General features: G+C 34.8%; 1 protein-coding gene across 2 annotated transcripts; it reads left to right on the forward strand.

Annotated features, from left to right (window-relative positions):
• The first annotated feature begins 1,276 nt into the window (after positions 1–1,276).
• Positions 1,277–21,422, forward strand: LOC127873245 (5'-3' exonuclease PLD3-like). Of its 2 annotated transcripts, none has more exons than XM_052417021.1 (10): positions 1,277–1,405; positions 8,831–9,117; positions 10,240–10,426; positions 11,491–11,614; positions 12,055–12,188; positions 14,470–14,670; positions 15,991–16,130; positions 16,861–17,032; positions 18,901–19,003; positions 19,512–21,422. In XM_052417021.1, exons 2-10 carry the CDS (start codon positions 8,903–8,905, stop codon positions 19,688–19,690), a joined length of 1,455 nt encoding a protein of 484 aa, XP_052272981.1. In that variant the 5' UTR covers positions 1,277–1,405; positions 8,831–8,902; the 3' UTR covers positions 19,691–21,422. The 2 variants fall into 2 exon arrangements, with proteins under 2 accessions (XP_052272981.1, XP_052272980.1); XM_052417020.1 differs by lacking the exon at positions 1,277–1,405 and adding an exon at positions 7,823–7,975.
• The last annotated feature ends 104 nt before the right edge of the window (positions 21,423–21,526 follow it).

Raw genomic sequence — 21,526 nt, forward strand, 5'->3', positions numbered from 1 at the left:
TACACTTACTCTTGCATGTTTAATTTCCATTACATGGATCGCGATTTTAATTAAAATAAAAATACTTTAGTCGCAATTAAAGCAGTATAAGAATGCATATGGATAAGGATTGCATTACTTATTTAATGCCATAAATTAAGATGTTCGTGTCGACTGAGCGCAAATGTATATGGAAAAATCCCATACAATCCCCGATTGTAACCGTATACGCGCCCTCCGAGTGCTGTCGTAACGCATGCAGATTAATAGGACTTATTAGTTTTCCGTCAAATTTAAAATCCATATAAAAACCTGTGAAATACACTGTGAAGGTTGTTGGCATGCAATGCATAAGGATTAATAGGGTATCACAAGTTCCCCGTTGAAATTAGATCCATAAAAGAATCTGATAGGATGCGTTGAAACGCATGCAGATTTATAGGGTTTCATTGGTTGTCCGTCGCAAGTAAACTTTATAAGAATCTTAGAAATGCCATGTGAATGTTGTCGAAACGCCAGCAGATTTATAGGGCTTTATTATTTTTCTTTCGCAAACCAATCACATATAAAAACCTGAGATATGCCTTGTAAAGTTTATCGGACGCATGCAGATTGTTCGGGCTTCAGTAGTTATCCGTCGCATGAAACCAAAATCGGAACCTGCTCAGACTTTGGACCTGGACGCTGATGATTAGGGACTCACTACGTTTTAAATGCAATTAAGAGATTATAGCATACGGGATAAACACTTATAAATCTTCAATGCTGTCGGAACACATGCAGATTGATAGGGCTGCAATAGTTTTCCGTCGAAATCAACCACATATAATTCAAAGAATCTTCTTAGATTGTTTAGACGTAAATAAGGTGTTCATATGGCATTTAATGGAATAAAGCCCGTATAAGCATTAGTTTAATAATATCTTTTAATATAGCATAGAGACCGTATAAGAATACGGGAATGTCAACTGGGTGAGATTATAGGGCTTCATTTGTTATCAATTGCAATTTAAAAACATATTGAAACATCTGAAGATTGTACGGATGTATATAAAATTATAAATATAGTTTATTAAATAAACATCATACCATAAGCAGACAAATAATGTTTATTTAATGTTAATTAAATCAAATTCATACAATTAATAGTTGTAGTCGGCATCTAGATAGATCTGTTCCGGAGAATACACCTGCATACAAACTTAAAATACTCAATTTCTGATGACGCATACACACTGGGATATACACTCAATGACAGTCTGCTCTATACGATATGTTATGCACGTCTGCACATAACATCAACCGTGACCAGTCGACCGAAAAAAATTACGGTGTTACAGTAGATTATTTCTGGTCAGAAAAGTGCGAACAGGTTAACTGCTTAAAAAAGTGTCAACACAGTTTCCTAACAGTTTATAAAACCGAAGTAAATATCGCATTTTCGTTTTATTCATATAAATGATGCATTGAAGCAATTTCTTTCAATCTACTTGTCATCAGTTTTATGCTAATAAACTAAAGTATGAAATCTCTTCAGTTAATTCGTACCCTGATCAGTGATTACCCTCGTCAACTCGTACCAATCTACAACTACGGTATACTCCCGAAAAATCAATTACGATTATAATTGGGAGGCGCGTTGTCAGGGAAACCAGTGTTAGTCAGTTTAAAAGTGCAACTAAAAGAGAAAGTATTTAACATATATACAGTAAAGTAACAACATTCCAGAAATGCAGAGTTAGGTTACAAATAAAAACAGGGGATACAACTTAGAATTTTACCTCCATGAGTCTCGCTTTGAAGGAAAGTGAGATCGGGCTTGATTTGACCGGGTATGGGAGACAGTTCCAATACCTTATAGTTCGGGGAAAGAAGGAATTCATGTGATACTGGTTGCGTGATTGGGGGATTAAAAAGTTTAAGTTTCTTGTAGGGGTAAAGTGACAGTGGTCCACGTTGACTACAGTAGCAGGTGGTGAGTTTTGCACAGCATTATGAGGGAGTTGGTCATGCGGAGGTGGAGACGGAAGTTCCCATGAAGGGTCTGTAACATATGGGTGACACTACTGGTGTATGCATCATTTATGACATACCAGGCTGCTGCTCGTTGGACCCCTTCTAATTTATCAGCCAAGTATTTTTGCAAGGGATGCCACACAATTGAACAATATTCAAGTTGTGGGCATACGTATGTGGTATAAGCAGCTTCTTTAAAGTAAGCAAACCAGTATAATTTATTATTAAGCTCTGTGTTCTAAAATGAATACAATTGTGCATTGATTATGTAAGTGGAGCTATAGATACATTGTCCTTAATGGGGACATTTTTTCAAATAAGAACTTATCAGGTGGAGAGTTTGGTATTGTTCACAGGCTCTTTCGCCCAAGCTTTTTTGGCCGATTCCAAAAAATAAGTTTGACTCCGCCCCAAGTTTATTTAGCCCGAATTCAACCAGACTTATTCAGCCCTATATTTAATTACACACATTCTTTAATCTTAATTGATTAAAGGGGTTATAAATTATTGGTTTGTTTATTGCTTTTGATTTATAATAATTATAAAGGTTTTTATGATGCATATTTGTTTGATATTTGTTAGCTTTTTTATGCCCCCCTTCGAAGAAGAGGGGCTATATTGTGTTGCACATGTCGGTCCGTCCACCGAATGGTTTCTGGATGATAACTCAAGATTGCTTATGCCTAGGATCATGAAACTTCATAGGCACATTGATCATGACTCGCAGATGACCCCTATTGATTTTCAGGTCACTAGGTCAAAGGTCACAATGACTCGAACCAGTTAAACGGTTTCCGGATGATAACTCAAGAACGCTTCCGCCTAGGATCATGAAACTTTATACGTACATTGATCATGACTTGCAGATGACCCCTATTGATTTTCAGGTCATTAGGTCAAAGGTCAAGGTCATGGTGACTCGACACAGGAAAATGGTTTCCGGATGATAACTCAAGAACGCTTACGCCTAGGATCATGAAACTTCATAGGTACATTGATCATAACTTGCAGATGACCCCTATTGATTTTCAGGTCACTAGGTCAAAGGTCAAGGTCACTGTGACTCGACACAGTAAAATGGTTTCTGGATGATAACTCAAGAAAGCTTACGCTTAGGATCATGTAACTTTATAGGTACATTGATCATGACTCGCAGATGACCCCTATTAATTTTCAGGTCACTAGGTCAAAGGTCAAGGTCACAGTGACTCAACTTAGTAAAATGAATTCCTAATGATAACTCAAGAATAATTAGGCCTAGGATCATGAAACTTCATAGGTAAATTGATCATGACTGGCAGATGACCCCTATTGATTTTCAAGTCACTAGGTCAAAGGTCAAGGTCACAGTGACAAAAAACGTATTCACACAATGGCTGCCACTACAACTGACAGCCCATATTTCATTTATTGTATGTGTGTGTCCAAAAACTTTAACCTTGGTTAAAGTTTTATAACTGTCAAGGTCACAGTGACTCGAAACAGTGACTTGATGATAACTCAAGAATAATTAGGCCTAGGATCATGAAACTTCATAGGTACATTGATCATGACTGGCAGATGACCCCTATTGATTTTCAGGTCATTAGGTCAATGGTCAAGGTCACAGTGACACAAAACGTATTCACACAATGGCTTCCACTACAACTGACAGCCCATATGGGGAGCATGAATGTTTTACAAACAGCCCTTGTTATGGATTCTTTTGTTGAAAATTGTTTTTGATTATAGATGATTTAAGGAAATAAAATAAAAAACATTGTTTTAAATGTTAATGGTAATTGGTTATTGGATAAATATATATATAAATATATATGTGACAATACTGTAATGTATAATTCAAAGCCGTCTCTAGCATGCTATAAATCCTCATTTGAATACATTTGTAACAACATACCGGAAGCAAATGACAAAAGAAACATTGGTGACAAAAATTAATGCAATAAACTTTAATTACAATAATATAATACTGTAATAAACAATAATCCCATAGTTATAAAGAGTATCGACCAAAATATTAACACTGATCTATTTAAATTTAAAATGGGACCAAAATTGCTTGTATTGTGGCGGAATGAGTCTCATATTTTTGGCTTATTGAGCCGGATTTAACCGGATCCAAAAAATCACACAGCCAAGAGTATTGCAGGAGTTGTAAACAGGGAGGCCTGCGTATATGGGAGCTTACCGCGTTTAAGTGAGAAAGTTGGAGCAAAACTTCAAAGATGGCGTCGTTTTAGTGTTTTTCGTGAAGGAGTAGCGGATATTTTCACCTGGTAAGCCAGTTTATCATCCCACATTTTGAGTGGTGAAGGGTCAAGGTCTAGGTCATCCTACAAGGTCAAACATCATATAGGGCAACAGTGTGTTTCACAAACACATCTTGTTTTAATATGCGGATTAATGCTCCGTTTTAGATCCATAATTAATGAACGCCTAAATATTTTCAAAAATTAACAGCGGATTAATGTTCACCGACATTTTTTCATACAGATTTGATATAAATACTATAGAGCTGAACAAAAAAATACATTAGCCCTGTTTTCTTGGCACACGCGCTGGACATACACCTTTAAAAAACGCTATACCAATTCCAGAACATGTGCACTTAATAGATTGTAAACAATGGCGTTTGAATTCTGTACGTGGGAATTTTTCTGGTAACCAAGAGCGACGTCAACGTTCATGAAGCCTTTCATTCATAAATGTATATATGCGTCGGGTGTCAAAACCAGCATCACCGGATGTAAAATCTATTTTTGACCTGCATATTATCCGCTGCTGTGTGCACCCGCCAATTAGTTTAAAATGGATTCCAAGCCGGTAAGTCGATTACATAACATCAGAACATAATATCCCTTCCAAAAAGGGCGCTTTGCTGCTTAATAGTACATGTATATTGCAAAAAAGTGAAGCTCCCCGCGTATAATGTCGCAGTTTATAACAATACAAGTTATGTTTCATCTTTTGTAATGTAGCTTTAGGTGTCGTATCTTTGAAAAGTATGAAAGAGGTAAACATTTAAACAGAGGAAACGTTCTTTAAAACATTCATATCAATGGTAAATTCATTCACAACAGAAAGTTTGTGTATTACATTCTTACATGGGTATGAGCTGTGTTGGTTATTTGGAAGTCATGTCCCAAAATGTGCTTAAAAGGAAGTCAGTTCCAAAATGAGGGGTTAAACCAATAGTTTTTGGCAATAAATTAGTTATAAGAGATAAAACGGCGTTTAGAAAATGAAATAATCATGGTTTTAGTTATATTTTACTGTACACGTGCATCAATACTGTGTATTATAAGAGAAAATGATATTTGTACATCCCATTTCTCGAACGTCACTTAAGGAGACAACAGATTTGTGAACGGTTTCCCTTCAATAACTTTTTTATCCCGACGTCTACGATCTTGAAACAAAAAACCGAGGGAAGCACAAACACCGGAGATCCGAATGCGCGTATTCATTCAAAAGAAATATAAACTATATAAACGGGTGAAAATATCCGCTACTCCTTCACGAAAAACACTTAAACGACGCCATCTTTGAAGTTTTGCTCCAACTTTCTCACTTAAACGTGGTAAGCTCCCATATACGTAGGCCTCCCTGTAAAGATTGGTCAGTATTTAATACCATACATTTTCAGTAAATACTTAAACCTATATTTTATTTAGTGATTTGAATAAAATGATTTATCTGAAGTAATTAAGGTGAAATTCATGCTAATGTGTTTCAGGAGTTGTTTATATTTCCTGTGACCTAAATAGACCCAGAACAGGAGGTTTTTTGTTGTTGTTAAATTTTGGACTGTACTACAGGGGCATATGTCACATTCTGTGACACACCTTGTTTCTTGCTTAAAAATATTAGCTTGATCTTTCATAAAACACTGTGTGTGTGTGTATTCCAGAGTTTAGTTACTGGTCCGGCGTGCCCCTTTTACGGAGTCATTTTGGCTAGACCTGCCCCTGTGACCTTTCATGGGAAAAATTTAATTTTGAGTCAAAGTAGGTCAAATTTACCCCAGCTGCCCGGGTATTCGCCAAAGAAATAATTTAGATCCAAATAGACCAGTGCACGGTGGCCAATGAGACCTTATGTTCACTGGTAGACAATTTCAAGACAAAATATATGTCTGGATGCCCCGCCCTCGAGGGGACAAGGCTACTCCGCCAAGGGAGTGCTGACAATCTTCAAAGAGATCTTATTCCTGCTCCTAGCTCCCAGCTCTGCCTTTATGGCTGCTCTAGACGTCACCGACCGTTGTCTTCATCCCCGAGACGGTTTCCCCAGTGCGTTGAGCGTACTGAGTACCGCCGCCCTGGGGTCCCTCTATAAGGCCACCCGGTCGATGTTCTTGGGGCCGCCAGAAGTGGCCAAAGCCCAGCCCCAGGTCCGCCCCGTATGACCTCCACACTGGTAATCCCGCTGTCCCACTGTTCCCGTCCCTCTTCAGACGGGACCTCTGCAAGGTCCAGGCCAGCGAACTCTTGACGATAAACAGCGGTTGACAAGACCGCTGCATCTTGGAGAAGAAAGCGAGCCTAGCAGTGTAGAAGCCGTCCGGCTCGAGGGTGGCAGACTCAGCTGGATTAGCAAAGCCGCCCGCAGAAGGTCCCCTTTATAAGGAAATATGTATAGGTGAGAGAATCTTCTGCCGGTGACTCTCGCATCGGGTGTGACGCGCACGCTCCAGCTGCTGACCGAGAGACAACACTCTGTCCATTATAGACTGCCAATTATCTCCCCTATAGGTTAAAATGTACTAAGTTATATCGCAATCAATATAGTTAGATTTTAGCAATAAATACATTTTATTTGCTTTGCCATTGCAGTATGAGCATTAATCTATGTCTGCAAGAGATTTTGTCGTAACATCTATTTCAACAGTATTTGACATTTAAAGTAACTGAACAACATAATAGATCACATGATTTGGAAGATTTTTAACCAAAGGCAACATACAACAAGAAAATTAAAAAGTGCATTTAAGGAAGCCCTTTTTCTTTTTTATCATTTCATAAAAGAAAACATTGTAAAAGTGTTGTTGTTTTTTTTCCCCAGATTTCAGATGTGGAGAAACTTTTCTACATTGTCAGGAAGTAAAACATACCAACATGCATTCCATTTGAAAGAATGGAAAAATATTTAAAACAATAACTGCACATTAATACAATGTGCTGATGATTAGCAGTATTGATATAAATTTTGTCTAAATGTTTGTTTAAAGAAGTTATCGGTCGAAGGGTATAATAAATTTTGCCTGTGAACATCACCAACAGAAATTTACCTTGTGAACACACTAGAAGCCACACACTAGAATCTCAAATCTTCATGAACCTTGCTCATAATATTTGTTATAATCATTAATGATATCAGGGCCAGTTTAATACTGGGTAATATTGTATCAGCAACAAAAAATCACTGACTGCAAAGAAAGAGAATGTTTAAATTCGCCCCATTTTGATAGGCATATCATGGTCATAATATTTGCACTCTTTTTTTTATATATAAGCATATAATAATACAAGTTATTTATAAAGGAGACGGCTATGCATAAAGCAAACATACTAGAAACTGCTAAACTTATAACAATAAATTTGGAAATATACAGTTTTAGCCATTAATATGCTCCAGTAAGAGCGAAGGGTCACATTTTGCTTTAAAAACTCGGCAATTAAGGACAAATGTTTATATGGAGTGAAGATTTGGCTTAGTTTATCCTTACTTCAGGTTAATACTTGATTGTTATGTATACACATGTAGCAATGAGCTGTATTAATCACATGCCCCACTTGAGCACAGTCCAAAATTATATTCAGTTCATATCTGTTATTAAATATTATTCACACTGTTGCTTTATCATGTTTAGTAGTTTGTACATATGCTAGATAAATACAGTGTGGTTTTAGATACAATATATAGTTTGGATAACTTTTTATGTCTTATATCTTCAAATAAGTGATAAGGAATATGATAGGTTGCATTAATTTTCTTATTGAATATTACTTTGAAATAAAAAGCATGACTTAACATGTAACTTTTTCTTGAAGACTTTTCAGTTAAGTTATACAATTGTTCTCTTTAATATGTCTGTGTTTTGTTTGCAGATATTCTATAGATCAAGACAGCAGTACCTGTGTTTATTATCCCCTGCCAAATGCAAAGGGATATAGAATTGTTGTTCTCCGTCTGTCCCTCAGTCCGTTCCTCTGTCACAAACTTTTCAGGGCTATATCTCAGAAACTAAACACGATATCAACATGAAACTTCATAGGTATATATCTATCAATGAACAAAAGTGCCATAAACAAAAACCATAGCCCTACACTTTCTTAAATAAGAGTTATTGCCTTTTGTAGTTTTTGTATTATTTTAATTTTTCAGGGCTATACCTCAGATATGATAAAATATATCAACATTAAAAAGTAATGAGTTTATAGAAATGAATTGAGTTGAAGTGCCATGCACAAGAAAAATAACCCTTAACTTTCTTAAAGAAGAGTTAATGTCCTTTGTTGTGTTTGTTAGATGTAACTTTACCAAGCTCTCAGATACCTTATGATATTTTAACATGAAACTTGATCCTTTTTATGGATGTATAGATATTGAATCAATGAGAAATGCAATGCACAAGAATCATAATCCTAAACTTTTATGAATAATTTATTTATGATTCTACCAAACATCAAGGGATTTGCACCTATCAGTAAACAAAATTTATTTGGTGGGGCAACACATTTGCTTGTTTTATAAATGTTATCAATCACCTTAATAAATTATGACATAGTTTTGAGTTAACACGGACATATACATGTATTTCCTTTTTTTATAGGACCAATGCTCAGGAAATCCCCATCATATTGAGTAGATCAATTTCCTAGTCAAGACAGAGCACAAAGCAAGCATGGCCAAAGATGATGACCAGGAGGACCTTTTGTTTGACACTTTGACAACCCAAAAGTGGCGCAAGCGGTTTCTTGCAACAATAGGGCTTGTGTTCTTGTTGTTGTTGGTTGTTGGAATGGTGTTCACTGGGATTTACATCGGTTACTACAGCAAAGATAACCCTGAGCCACAGCCGTCATCACTTCTATGTCCTGGGCTGCCAGATGCTTGCGTGTAAGTGGTTTCACAGGTTTTTAATGACATTCATATGCTGATGGAAGATGTGGAAAGCCATACGCAAAGCTCTGCCCAACTACTGCAGAAGTTCTCCATCTTAAACTTAGTATCAACTTTATATATTGTCCAATGGTAATGCTTTTTACAATCAAGCTGTATTTCCATTGGTCTAATATTTTCAAGTCAGTCTAAAGTTGATTAAATCTTGTAGCATACTGTCATGTGCTAATTTAAATCTGATATTGCAAAGTACATGTTATTTACACAAATAACCAAACAACCTTCTGAATTTGGTCAGCACTTGAAAACTACTGATGCCCATGAGATCAGTGGTATGTACAATGAAATTTGATTTCATAAACATGTTGAATATCATTATATTTGTATGCTCCTATGGAGCTGGAGGCATTAAGCATTGCACTTGTCCTTCTGTATATACTTACCCTCTGAAATTTGTGTTTTGAACTCCGGTGTTTATCAATATTATCGCTCTTTGTCATTTTCCATGGTAGAGTAGACTCCTGAAGCTTTTGTTCTCAACTTCTCTTTAACTACTGTTTTGATCTCAATAAACTTTCACAGTTGAATGACCTTAATGTGTAGATTATCTTTATGAAAGACATTGTCTCTGGAAGATGTATGGGCTTTTGTCTGTTTTGTTCCACTTGTGAATATAATGTCCCACAACCTGTTATTACTCCATTTTGACTACTAGTGGATCTTGCTCAAACTTTCATTGTTGAATGACCATAATATGTAGATGATCGTATAGACTGGAATTTAGGCTGTTAAGACTTTTGGCAAAATTATTTCTCTGTCTTTTTTACCACTATAGAAAATATAGGCTTCTCAATCCTGTGTTTTCAAATGTTTTTCAACTTCAGGATAGATCTTGCTCAGACTTTTACAGTTGAAAAGAACGGAATTTTTGCATTGTCGAGTTTAGAAAGAGTTATGGCCATTTGTTGTTTTTTCCACTTTAGATTATATGGTCTTAAAATAAAGCTATTATTAAATCTATATAGAAAGGCCTTTAATTTAATTTGATTTTCTAAAGGACCACAAAGAAGTTGAAATGCTTATCTGAGTGATAAAAGTTTATAGTAACCCCAACTTCAGATTTCAGTTGGTGGAGAGCATTCCAGAGAATCTGACGTACGCAGGGAAGTACCAGCCATCTCATGCCTCAACGTTCCAGGGCATACAGCAGCTTATTGCCATGGCAACAGATACCATTGAGATTGCAAGCTTCTACTGGACCATGACCAACAACGACTTGCCTGTCCAGGACCCCTCGTCATGGCAGGTCGGCTACTTCATGGCTGCTCACTGAGCTTAGATACATATTTTGACTAATTGGTGGTCCCTTAGAAATTTAAATTAAATTAAAGACTTTTCTTACTAGATTCAAGTTTGAAAGGCTTCATTTCCAATCCATAAATACTGATGAGCAGCTAACAGCATAAAACCTTCACAGACTGTGAGTTACTCGCAGGCTGTTCTGGTTTTATGCTGTTTGCATATAGCCATTTCATTTTGCTTCTGAGCAGGAAAGGATTAAGTGCAAAATGTTAATCAATAATTTTTGCAATCTAATGCCTAACCAATTTGTGGAACAGCAAAAAATATATGTTTATATGTTCTATCTTTTAATATGTATAAAATAAGTGAGTCACATTGTTTTGCGCATTCTGTTGTGTTATGGATACAACCTGTACTTTAATATTGTATGTATTATGTTTGTTGGACCAGGGGCCTTTATTAATCAATAAATAATCTTGACTGCTCGCGTGTACCGGTATTTTATGTGTCATATTTGGCTATAATTTTTGTATGTGCGCACTTAGTGGAAGGCTTTAAGCATTGCTCTTGATTGGTTTATTTGAAATCAATTACCAAACTTATTGATTTTATTTTTAATCAGTTATGCTTAGTGTAAAAGAAATATTTCATTGTATGGACACTTTTCTGGTTTTTTTTGCAACTCAATAATATTGGTTGTTTTATTCATTTTTCTACCAACATTTGATTGACAGATCTTATCCATGTAAAATCACTAATACTCAGAATATTAAATAGTGCACGGCCAACATGGAAACTGGGCTTAATGCATGAACATAAAGTGTCGTCCAAGATTAGTCTTTGCAGACAATACTTTCTGACTAGACTGGATTTTCTTTCAAAAGATACTTCCATCAAAAGAAAAATTCCATAAAAGCGGAAAATGTCGACCCTTATGAGCCTGTGCAGACTGCACAGGCTTATATGGGATGAAATTTTACGCACATGCATTTAGGCCAGTATTCCCTGAACAGGACTCATTTTGTGCTTGGCCTACTGCAAAAACTCTGTTGGTGCTTCGTGTTTCAGGGTGAGCAACTCTTCAAGGACCTTGTGTTTGCAGGAAGCGTCAAGAATATCAAAATCAGAATTGTTCAGAGCAAGCCAGAGGGGGGTGGACCTGTCAACGATACACTGTATCTCGCGAAAAATGGTGAGTGAAGTGAGAAGTGTTCGGCATCTGCTTGCAATATTTATCGGACTTAAACTCATGTGCAATAATGATAATATGTTTATTATTCAGTTCACAGGCAACATATTGACTTATGAGACACTCAAATAAAGTATTTTTCTTCAAACCAGAATGCCCTCTGAATGATTTTGGTGTCAGTGTAGTGTAGAAGACTTAGGGAACCATTAACAGACATTTTAAGAATTACAAGTGATACGAATGCTTGCTTTATGAATTAACCTTACTTTCAACTGGTCGAGTGAAAATTGTATTCATTTTGCAAGTATTTCAGTTTAAAAACATGTTAAATATTTACTAGTCAGATTTTACGTACTTAATGCACTTCAGTTTAACAATAGAACCTTGTTTGGAACTGTTAAAATATAAAGTACCTTGAAATGAACTCTTTGCAACTATTTCAGCGAATGCTGATGTACGCACTATCGACTTTGCTCACCTGTTTGGCAGTGGAATTCTCCACACTAAGATGTGGCTTATTGATCGCAAGCACTTTTACGTGGGCAGCGCCAACCTGGACTGGAGGTCATTTACTCAGGTAATCTCGGGATTATTCACTTAGGTTTTCCCACTCAGAAGTAAGGTGAACATGGCTATTTCAAACCATCATGAAACCAGAACAGCCTGCAAGTTAGTCGCAGTCTGATCAGATTTTATGATGTTTGCTGATTATCAGTACTTTAGGGTTGGAAATGAAGCCATACAAAATTGAATCCTATGAGAAATGTCTTAAATTTAATTTGATTTTCTAAGTGACTACATATGCATCAAAATTTGTATCTGAGTGGTAAAGGGTTATATTGGCCTTTTGTTCAAACATAGTGTTATTATCAAACTGTGGTACTATGTGGTTAAATGGCAGTTTTTAGCTCGACTATTATATATAAAATATATATAGTGGAGCTATCCTACTCACCCCGGCGTGAGCGTTAGCGTGAGCGTGCAAATGTTAAAGTTTGCGTACCACCCCAAATATTTCCTATGTCCCTTGACATATTGCTTTAATATTTTGCATACTTCTTTACCAACATGACCCCAATCTATAAACAAGAGCAAACAACTGTATCAAACATTTTGTAAGAATTATGGCCCTTTTTTCACTTAGAATATGCAGATTATTGATAAATCTATGTTTAAGTTTGCGTACCACCTCAAATATTTTAAATGTCCCTTGACATATTGCTTTCATATTTTGCAAACTTCTTTACCAACATGACCCCAATCTATAAACAAGAGCAGACAACTGTATCAAGCATTTTGTAAGAATTATAGCCCTTTTTATGCCCCCTTTCGAAGAAAAGGGGGTATAGAGTTTTCGCACTGTCACACTTTTCGTGTCCGCTCTCTAATTCAAATAGTTTTCATCTGATCTTTACCAAACTTGGTCAGAAGTTGTATCTAGACAATATCTAGGTCAAGTTCGAATATGGGTCATGGGGGTCAAAAACTAGGTCACGGGGTCACTTAGTGCATTTCAAGGATTTAGCATGGTGTCCGCTCTCTAATTGAAGTAGTTTTCATCTGATCTTTACCAAACTTGATCAGAAGTTGTATCAAGGCAATATCAAGGTCAAGTTCGAATATGGGTCATGCCTGGTCAAAAACTAGGTTACGGGGTCACTTAGTGCATTTCAAGGATTTAGCATGGTGTCCGCTCTCTAGTTTATGTGGCTTTCTGATTTATTTTGATATTCAAAGACATTTTTATGCCCATGAAGGTGGGCATATAGTGATGGGACTGTCCGTCCATCTGTCCGTCCGTCTGTCCGTCACACTTTGCGTTCAGATTTCGAAAAATTCTCATAACTTCTATGTCGCTTCAGATAGCAATTTCATATTTGGCATGCATGTGTATATGGACAAGGTCTTTCCATACGCACACAAATGTTGACCCCTGCGACCTTGACCTTGAACTTAGGGTCCATGTTTAGTTTTCGAAATCTGCGTTTAGGATTCGAAAAAAGCTCATAACTTCTACCGAGCGTTTATAAAGGGCATAAGTCATGCTATGGTGACAGCTCTTGTTTGTCTTTGTAACTGAATATTTTGTAAAATTTTGTGTTTAGATCCACTTGACTTCAAAAGTATGAAAGCTATTGCTTTCAAACTTCAAATATTTTCTTACTATCATGAGATTACTGTACCTTGCAAGTTCAATTTGACCTTGACCTTTGAATGACCTTGACTCTCAAGGTCAAAAGAATAAATTTTAGTTAAATTGCCATAACTTCTTTATTTATGATCAGATTTTATTAATACTTTGACAAAACAACACTAACCTGAATACCACAATGGATTCCACCCAAACAATACCCCACGCCCCAACCCAGAATCCCTGCCCCCCCCCCCCCCAAAAAAAATATAAAAAAATATTTATTTATTTCCTTTTTTTATTTTTGAAAGATCGTCTAATAAATGACCATACCCCACATTATACCCCCCCCGCTCAACCCCCCGCCCTACCCAACCCAAAACAAATATTTTTTTCTTTGAAACATGGTTAAAAAAAAATATATTTATTTACTTTATTATTTAAGGACCGTCCAAACTTATTTATACAAAAAGTTTATTCTTATTTTATGGAAAGACAAAGTTTGTGTTGATCATACAAACATAGTAGTACAAAATAATTTTACTAGGTTTTAATTGAATTTTAAATTTCTTGTCATTAGATTTGGGTATGGCATGCTAGCTTGCGTGTGGCATCAGACAATTTGTTTCTGGCCAATAGCTTTTGTTTGCATTGACCAATTGTATGAAACTTTGGATATTTCAAACCTGCATGGAGACCAGCTTGATTTTCATTTTGTTTCTCCCAGGTGAAAGAAATGGGTGCCACCATCCAGCAGTGTAGTTGCCTAGCAGCGGACATGGGCAAGATTTTTGACGCCTACTGGTACCTGGCTGTACCAGACGCTGCGGTTCCCAGCAAGTGGCCTAACAGCTTTAACACAGCATACAATGCTGACAATCCCATGGTGGTCGACTTCAACGGCAGCAACTATCAGACATTTCTGTCCGTGAGTGCGTTTTCATGTATATACTATATTTATAATTCTGAGCCAATCAACATTTTGGATGTTCAAAATTATTATCATGATTTATGTTTTTGAATGCAGTTGAAACGATTTTTCAAATATACCTGTCTTTGAGTTGCATTTTAGTCTAAATCTTCAGAACATGATTAAGAAATCAGCAATTTACATGTAGATGCTCTAGCAATCAACATTTAAGATGTATGTATAAAATAATAATAATAATAATATATGCTTTGGAATGGAACTAAAAAACATGTTATTTTCATCTATCCTTTCCATAGAATGGCTGCTTATACAATTAAAAAAAAAAACTTAAAAATGTGATGATACATAGAGAATAATATGTGAATGTCTTTGTGTACTTAAATTTATATGAGGAGTTTATGACAGTTTTTTTTTTTACATATTGATTGATTATAGCTTTGATGATGAGATGTAGTCAACGCGGTACAATCGATACATTCTTATGTTACCTTTCTTTACCATTTAAAAACAGTTGTTGTAAGCGGCAAATTCTTTGTGGATAGACGGTTTAAGTTAAAGGATCAAAATAACATCAAATTCATCAAAGAATTCTCTTTTAATTTTTTATTCAGTTCCTTTGAAATGAAGACTGCAAAAAAATTATTATAAATTTAGATTTAACACATTGTTATCAACAGTTTGTACAGCAATTAAACCAGCTTATTTGAGTACATCCTACATTATTTAAGAAAATGGCAAATCAATCTCACCAGTTTCATTCAAGATAAATATTCCAAACACTGAGTCTTTAAAACTTTATTATTAGTTTCCATCTACACTTACAAATATTTTGTGAATATTTGAAACTGATTGTTTGTTGAAATGCCAAAACTTTTGCGTCATTGAACTTAAAGATGCAATACATTAAACGTTAGCAGGCATACTCGTGCATTATTATTAAATGATAATTTTTAACTTACATCAAAGATTGATTTAAAAAGCATGCTTCACCGTATATATACTGGAAAAAGTAGTATGTCATGAGGCTGTCAGATAAAGCTTGGTAGGCATGATTACCACAAGTTTATCCACCATCCAGAGTTGTCTTCTACAAAATCATTCAGAAATAGGATAAGTAATATTTTTATTCAATGATTTCTGTGTAATTGAAAATCCAACAAGATATTTTGCTTATTTATAGAGAAATGCAATGAATAAATTATTTATTAAATAAATATTTGTATGGGTGAATCATTACATAATATTCTTGATTTGTAAGTTACAAACAATATAATTTATAGACATTAACAGAAACACTGTAATTTTTGTGTGTTTTAGAGTTCTCCACCACCTTTGTGTCCCTCGGGAAGAGAAAAGGACGGTGATGCAATTGTAGGGATTATAAATGAGGCTCAACAATACATCCATATAGCTGTGATGGACTATTTTCCAACCACACAGTTCACAAAACCTAGAACGTGAGTAGGAATGAACACAACAATATGGCATCTAGAAGTCTTGGGTGTTGCACTTAAATTGTGTTTTTAAACTGGTCAGATTGTGACGTTTTTTTTGTGCACCAATAATATTTGTGAAACAATGAGTCAGATTTTTAATATTTTCAATGGCATGAAGAACACTATTTGATTTGTACACACGTAAGTGTTGTTTTTTTTTAACAAGTGCATTATGAACTATATGTTTCACAAATAGGTCATAATAAACAACTTTTCATATTTAAGAAGCATCTTGAGTGCAAAATTGACCTATTTTTTATGACAACAGCTTGTCAACCCTGTTATAATTTAATGCTTAGTTAATTCAAATGTGCTTTATGGTGACTTTCTTTAATCACATGGTCTAGATTCTATTGAAGAGTTAAATCTGTATGTATGTCAACATTTAAATATATATGCACAAGTTTTATCTTTGATGTATTTTAATACCTTTTACTGTCTGAATCTTATTGCATGTTTTGTTCCTAATCCTATATATCTTAAGCAGCTATGTTCATCGAAAAGTATTTGAACTTTTAGATATATTACTTTAACACAAAATTACCAACAATGGAATATTCAAATACTTTGAAGACCAAATATCAGAATATCAATAACAAAAAGTCCTTAGCTATTTTTTGGGGGTATCACATAGCATGTTTATTTGTGTATCTGTCCTCAATTTGTACACATTTTACTATCTGCTCATTAGCTATTGGCCAGTTATTGATGATGCCTTAAAGGCTGCTGCCTTCAACAGACGAGTCCAAGTTCGACTTCTAGTCAGTTACTGGAACAACACGTGGAACGAAATGTTCCTGTACCTGCATTCCCTACAGGACCTCCAGACATACAAACCTTTCCTTAAGATTAACATTGATGTGGTAAGAGAAGAGTTATTATTCTCAAGCTAACAAAGCTTGTGGGGTTATATTAGAGTCACTTTGTTGGTCGGTTTGTCAGTTTGTCTGACAAACAGTTTGTGTCAGTCGGTCAGTTTGTCTTTCCAAAATGTTTGAAGGTCAATTCTTTCTGACAAAAATGTTAAAAGTTTATCGAGTTCCACATTGCTTTAGCAATTAAATTAAAACTTCAAATATATAATCACTAAGGAGTGAAGATGTGCCGGACACTTCTAATGCCTAATGATAAACGCAGTCCTGCTAAGGTTAAGTTAAAAATGAAATTGATTGATTGAAATTGCTCCTTTATTAAAAACAATTCACTGCATGATATCCAAATCTACAGACTTTACCTAATATGGAGCTGAAGTGTATTTAATGGGTGTTTTTAAAAGTTGGGTTTTTAGTTTTCCATGCAGAATACTAATTATGACCAACATTTCATCAAGACGAACATTGAAGGGTCAGAAGCCAAAGTTATACAGTGGAAACCTTCTTGCCCAGATTCTTTCTGTACCATATTCCTCTCTAAACGGAACAGTTTGTCTGGTCCAGTTTTTATGCCCCCCTGTAGGAGGGCATAAATATAACGCTTTCAGATATTGAGCTGATTTTTTTAATGTGAGTCTACCTACATGACTTACAGATGGAGTGTGAGTTTTGTTCCGGTTCATTGATTTTTGGCAAATTCATGGGCCTTGTACTTAACTATTTGCTCTAAAATATCTACTGTGCAGCTTCAAAGCGCAGAACAATTGTGTTCCACAAACACGGGTCTTGTTTCCTTTAATAAACATTCATACAAAATCTTGGAAGACAGGAATTTCCTCAATTTGGGATTCAGGTAATACTTGGTGTTAAAATCTAGTTCTGAAAAAGTCAATTGTTGATTTTAGATGCTCACAATTAACAAAGTTGTTAGAAAATTTTACAAACTATTAAAATCTTGCATCAATTTTTAACTGTTTATACCCATTAATCTAATACTGATCATACTTACAGCATAATAACAGAAGTCACTTCGTAAATTCCTTTGTGTAGAGAACCTTGTTACATCTTAATAAGGTGAATAATGTTAAATTGCACAATGTTGATCTAAATTGCAATTTTGAGCTGTATAAAGAGGGATTTTAAAAGCATTTGAAAGTTTTCATTTCAACAATAACATTTATTTGGATTGATCAATTTTATCAAACTTTGGAAATAGCAATCTTGCATGTATACCGTACCGAGATTGTATATGAGGCTTATATGTGTAAGGTTACTGTATATATAAATAGAAAAAAAAATCCCCTCAATGATTTGATTTTGGGCGAAGATATTAAACTGTGTTACACATAGACCCAGTTGACCTTGGTTCAGTTGGGTAAAGGTCACTGCTACATACAATAGAAAAAATAGTTTTTGTTCAATAAATGTTTGTGCTAAAATTGTGTACATTGGTATCTTACATGCAGACCTTGTTTTGGATTGCACAATTATCTAAATGTTTGTAAACTAATATGCTAAATAATAAAAAAACACACCTGTTTTTGGCATTTCCATGGATAATGTTAAGAGCATAAAATGCTGACGCTCATCTCATAGTTATGACAAGTACACATAGTTATTTACTGTGTAATAATTACATCAAGGTCTTGAAGTTCTAAAACCTTAAATAGATGAACATTTATTATAACAGTGTTGAAGTCATAATATTTGGAAAACATTTGTAATTTTTTTTATTAATTGATGGCTTTCATAAATAAAGGCTTGTCATAAATAATAAAAACCATTTAGGCAGTAGTTATCCCTCTTGTTTTGTTTTTAGATTTCTGGCGTTTAAATCAAAATGTTGTTTTGACTTTCAGAAACTGTTTGTCGTCCCTGCTTACACTGATGCTCAAAGAAACATTCCATTTTCTCGTGTTAACCACAACAAGTATATGGTGACCGAGAAGACTGCATATATTGGTAATCCTTTTCTATTCATACATGAGATTAAAGTTTTAAATCTACTTTGCAAAGTAAATAATTTTTTTGGATTGTACATTTTGTCAGCATTTAAAAATACATGATTTTTTTTATAAAAGTAAAACATTGCTAAAAAGACATAGAAATCTTGAAGCACAATACTGTATGATGATGTACAATTAAATGTAATCAATTGCTATGTTTTTTATATGTGTTAAATGTTTCATAGATTTCTAAACAATATGAGCATGTCAACTTGTGTATTTTATAAATCCATGTATTGTATTAAGTGCATACTATTTAATAAGTTCATGTTACTCAATTAGTGAATGTGATCAAAAGCATTATATTTCATGTTATTTAGGCTGAGGGAGCATGAGAATTTTTAATGTGATTAAAATACTTGTTATTTTATCTTACTTTATTAGTCCATGTGGTCAAGGGAATTACATAATTCAGAAAACTAAATTCATTAGTATGGCACACACATATCCACCATTATTTTCAGGCACTTCCAACTGGTCTGGAGACTATTTCATTACCACAGGTGGTATAGGTCTTGCAATCCATGGCAGCAGCCTGGGTAACCATAGCGATATTCGACAACAGCTGGAAGACGTCTTTCAAAGGGACTGGTACTCTGAGCACGCATTCTCCCTTGACCATTTCAACAACACCATGTCTTGATGTATACCAGCTTTATATAAGATCAAAATGTAGTGTTCTGTAAAGTTATAATATACCTTTGTTCTTATAATTAAGATGATTAGTTTATGATTTATTAAGTATATGGGCTATTCATGATGTTTTTATGATACAAAGTTCTGTTGTTGAAATGTTGGCTTATAATGGTTATATTTTTATGCCCCCAGTAGGGTGGCATATAGCAGTTGAACTGTCTGTCAGTCAGTATGTCAGTGTGTATGTCAGTGTGTCCGTCGGTCCAGAAAAAAACTTTAATGTTGGCCATAACTTTTGCATTATTGAAGATAGAAACTTGATATTTGGCATGCATGTGTATCTCATGAAGCTGCACATTTTGAGTGGTGGAAGTTCAAGGTCAAGGTCATCCTTCAAGGTCAAAGGTAAAAAAAAAATAATTTCAAAGCTGCCTTCTCATGAAGCTGCACATTTTGAGTGGTGGAAGTTCAAGGTCAAGGTCATCCTTCAAGGTCAATTTTTTTTTCAAAGCGGCGCAATAGGGGGCATTGTGTTTATGACAAACACATCTCTTGTTTTACATTGTAATAAAGATTGTATGTTAAGTAACTGTCTTAGGTGAATACATCAGCATGTAATTACATAGGAACAAATGTACTGATTAATGGTGATTTATATAAATCTTGCGCTTATTTTCATAACGTCACATTTATAATAACTTCTATATTTAATCTATTCAATTTCAGCTTTTGTTGTTCAATCAAAGCTTTGTTGTTCTAAGCTTTATTGATTGGTATGTCTTGCCAAAGTTATTTAAAATGCATATTTGAAGATAAATTCAATATCAAAGAAATTAAACTTTAAGTTACTAACCATTTATCTGTTGTGCCTTAGATATTGCAGGTATTTAGAATGATCATGAACATAAGGGCAATCTTTGATGAATATTTTTAAACGAATTTCAGTTTTTAAAAAATGCCATTGAAGATAAGATCAATATGTTCTCAGGGAAGTCACTAATAAGCCTACCTTAGGTGATTATATGTAAATGTGGCGTGCTCTGTGAAAAACGGGTTTAATGCATGAGCGTAAAGTGTCCTCCCAGATTAGCTTGTGCAGTCCACAAACGCTGATCAGGGATGACACTTTCTGCTTTTATGATATTTTGTTTAGGGGGAAAGTGTAGTTCCTGATTAACATGTGCAGACTGCACAGGCTAATCTGGGACGACACTTTACGCACATGCATTAAACACCTTTTCACAGAGCACGGCTCAAATATAAGATGTGCTATTTTGGTGGTCTATTCATTGAGTAAATGTGCTCACCTTTTCTTTTTTCTTGAGGATTGTGCAATGTTTGAATACAGGTCTATACATACAAAAGAATTTAGTGATCTCATGTTTTATATATGTCACATGATTATTAAGTTATATTCGGTAATTATTTATGCACATGTGCATAATGTACCTAAATGTTCAAAATTTAAATACATTTTATATAAAATGTTAACATATTGCTATGATACTGAGACATTCAAATTTCATGGATGTTAAAAGTGATGATATAAGTTAACTTTCCCTTTGAAGTTACATACTAATTTCCACATAATAATATTAATGTACATATTGATGTTTGTGTTTCTGTTTATATTTGTCTTGTATTGGGTCTCCATGCTTGTTGTTAATAGTGCCAACTATGCAATAATGTAAATTCATTTATTTGTACTTTTCAAAATAAAATATTTCAGTTTCCTTTTATTGCTGTGTTATATGTGGATATTTCTTACTAAACAAATGCAACTTCATCTGATGATCATAACATCTTGCTAAGAGAACAACACAACGTCTAAATGGTTGTTGCA

Source organism: Dreissena polymorpha, chromosome 3 (assembly GCF_020536995.1).
Source record: "Dreissena polymorpha isolate Duluth1 chromosome 3, UMN_Dpol_1.0, whole genome shotgun sequence".
NCBI classification, from domain to species: Eukaryota; Metazoa; Mollusca; class Bivalvia; order Myida; family Dreissenidae; genus Dreissena; species Dreissena polymorpha.

Excerpts from the sequence above, each read along its gene's own strand:
- LOC127873245 (XM_052417021.1), top strand. The coding sequence starts at position 8,903 with ATGGCCAAAGATGATGACCAGGAGGACCTTTTGTTTGACACTTTGACA. Across the intron at positions 11,615-12,054 it reads ACTGTATCTCGCGAAAAATG|CGAATGCTGATGTACGCACT; the intron begins GTGAGTGAAGTG and ends CAACTATTTCAG. Across the intron at positions 12,189-14,469 it reads ACTGGAGGTCATTTACTCAG|GTGAAAGAAATGGGTGCCAC; the intron begins GTAATCTCGGGA and ends TGTTTCTCCCAG.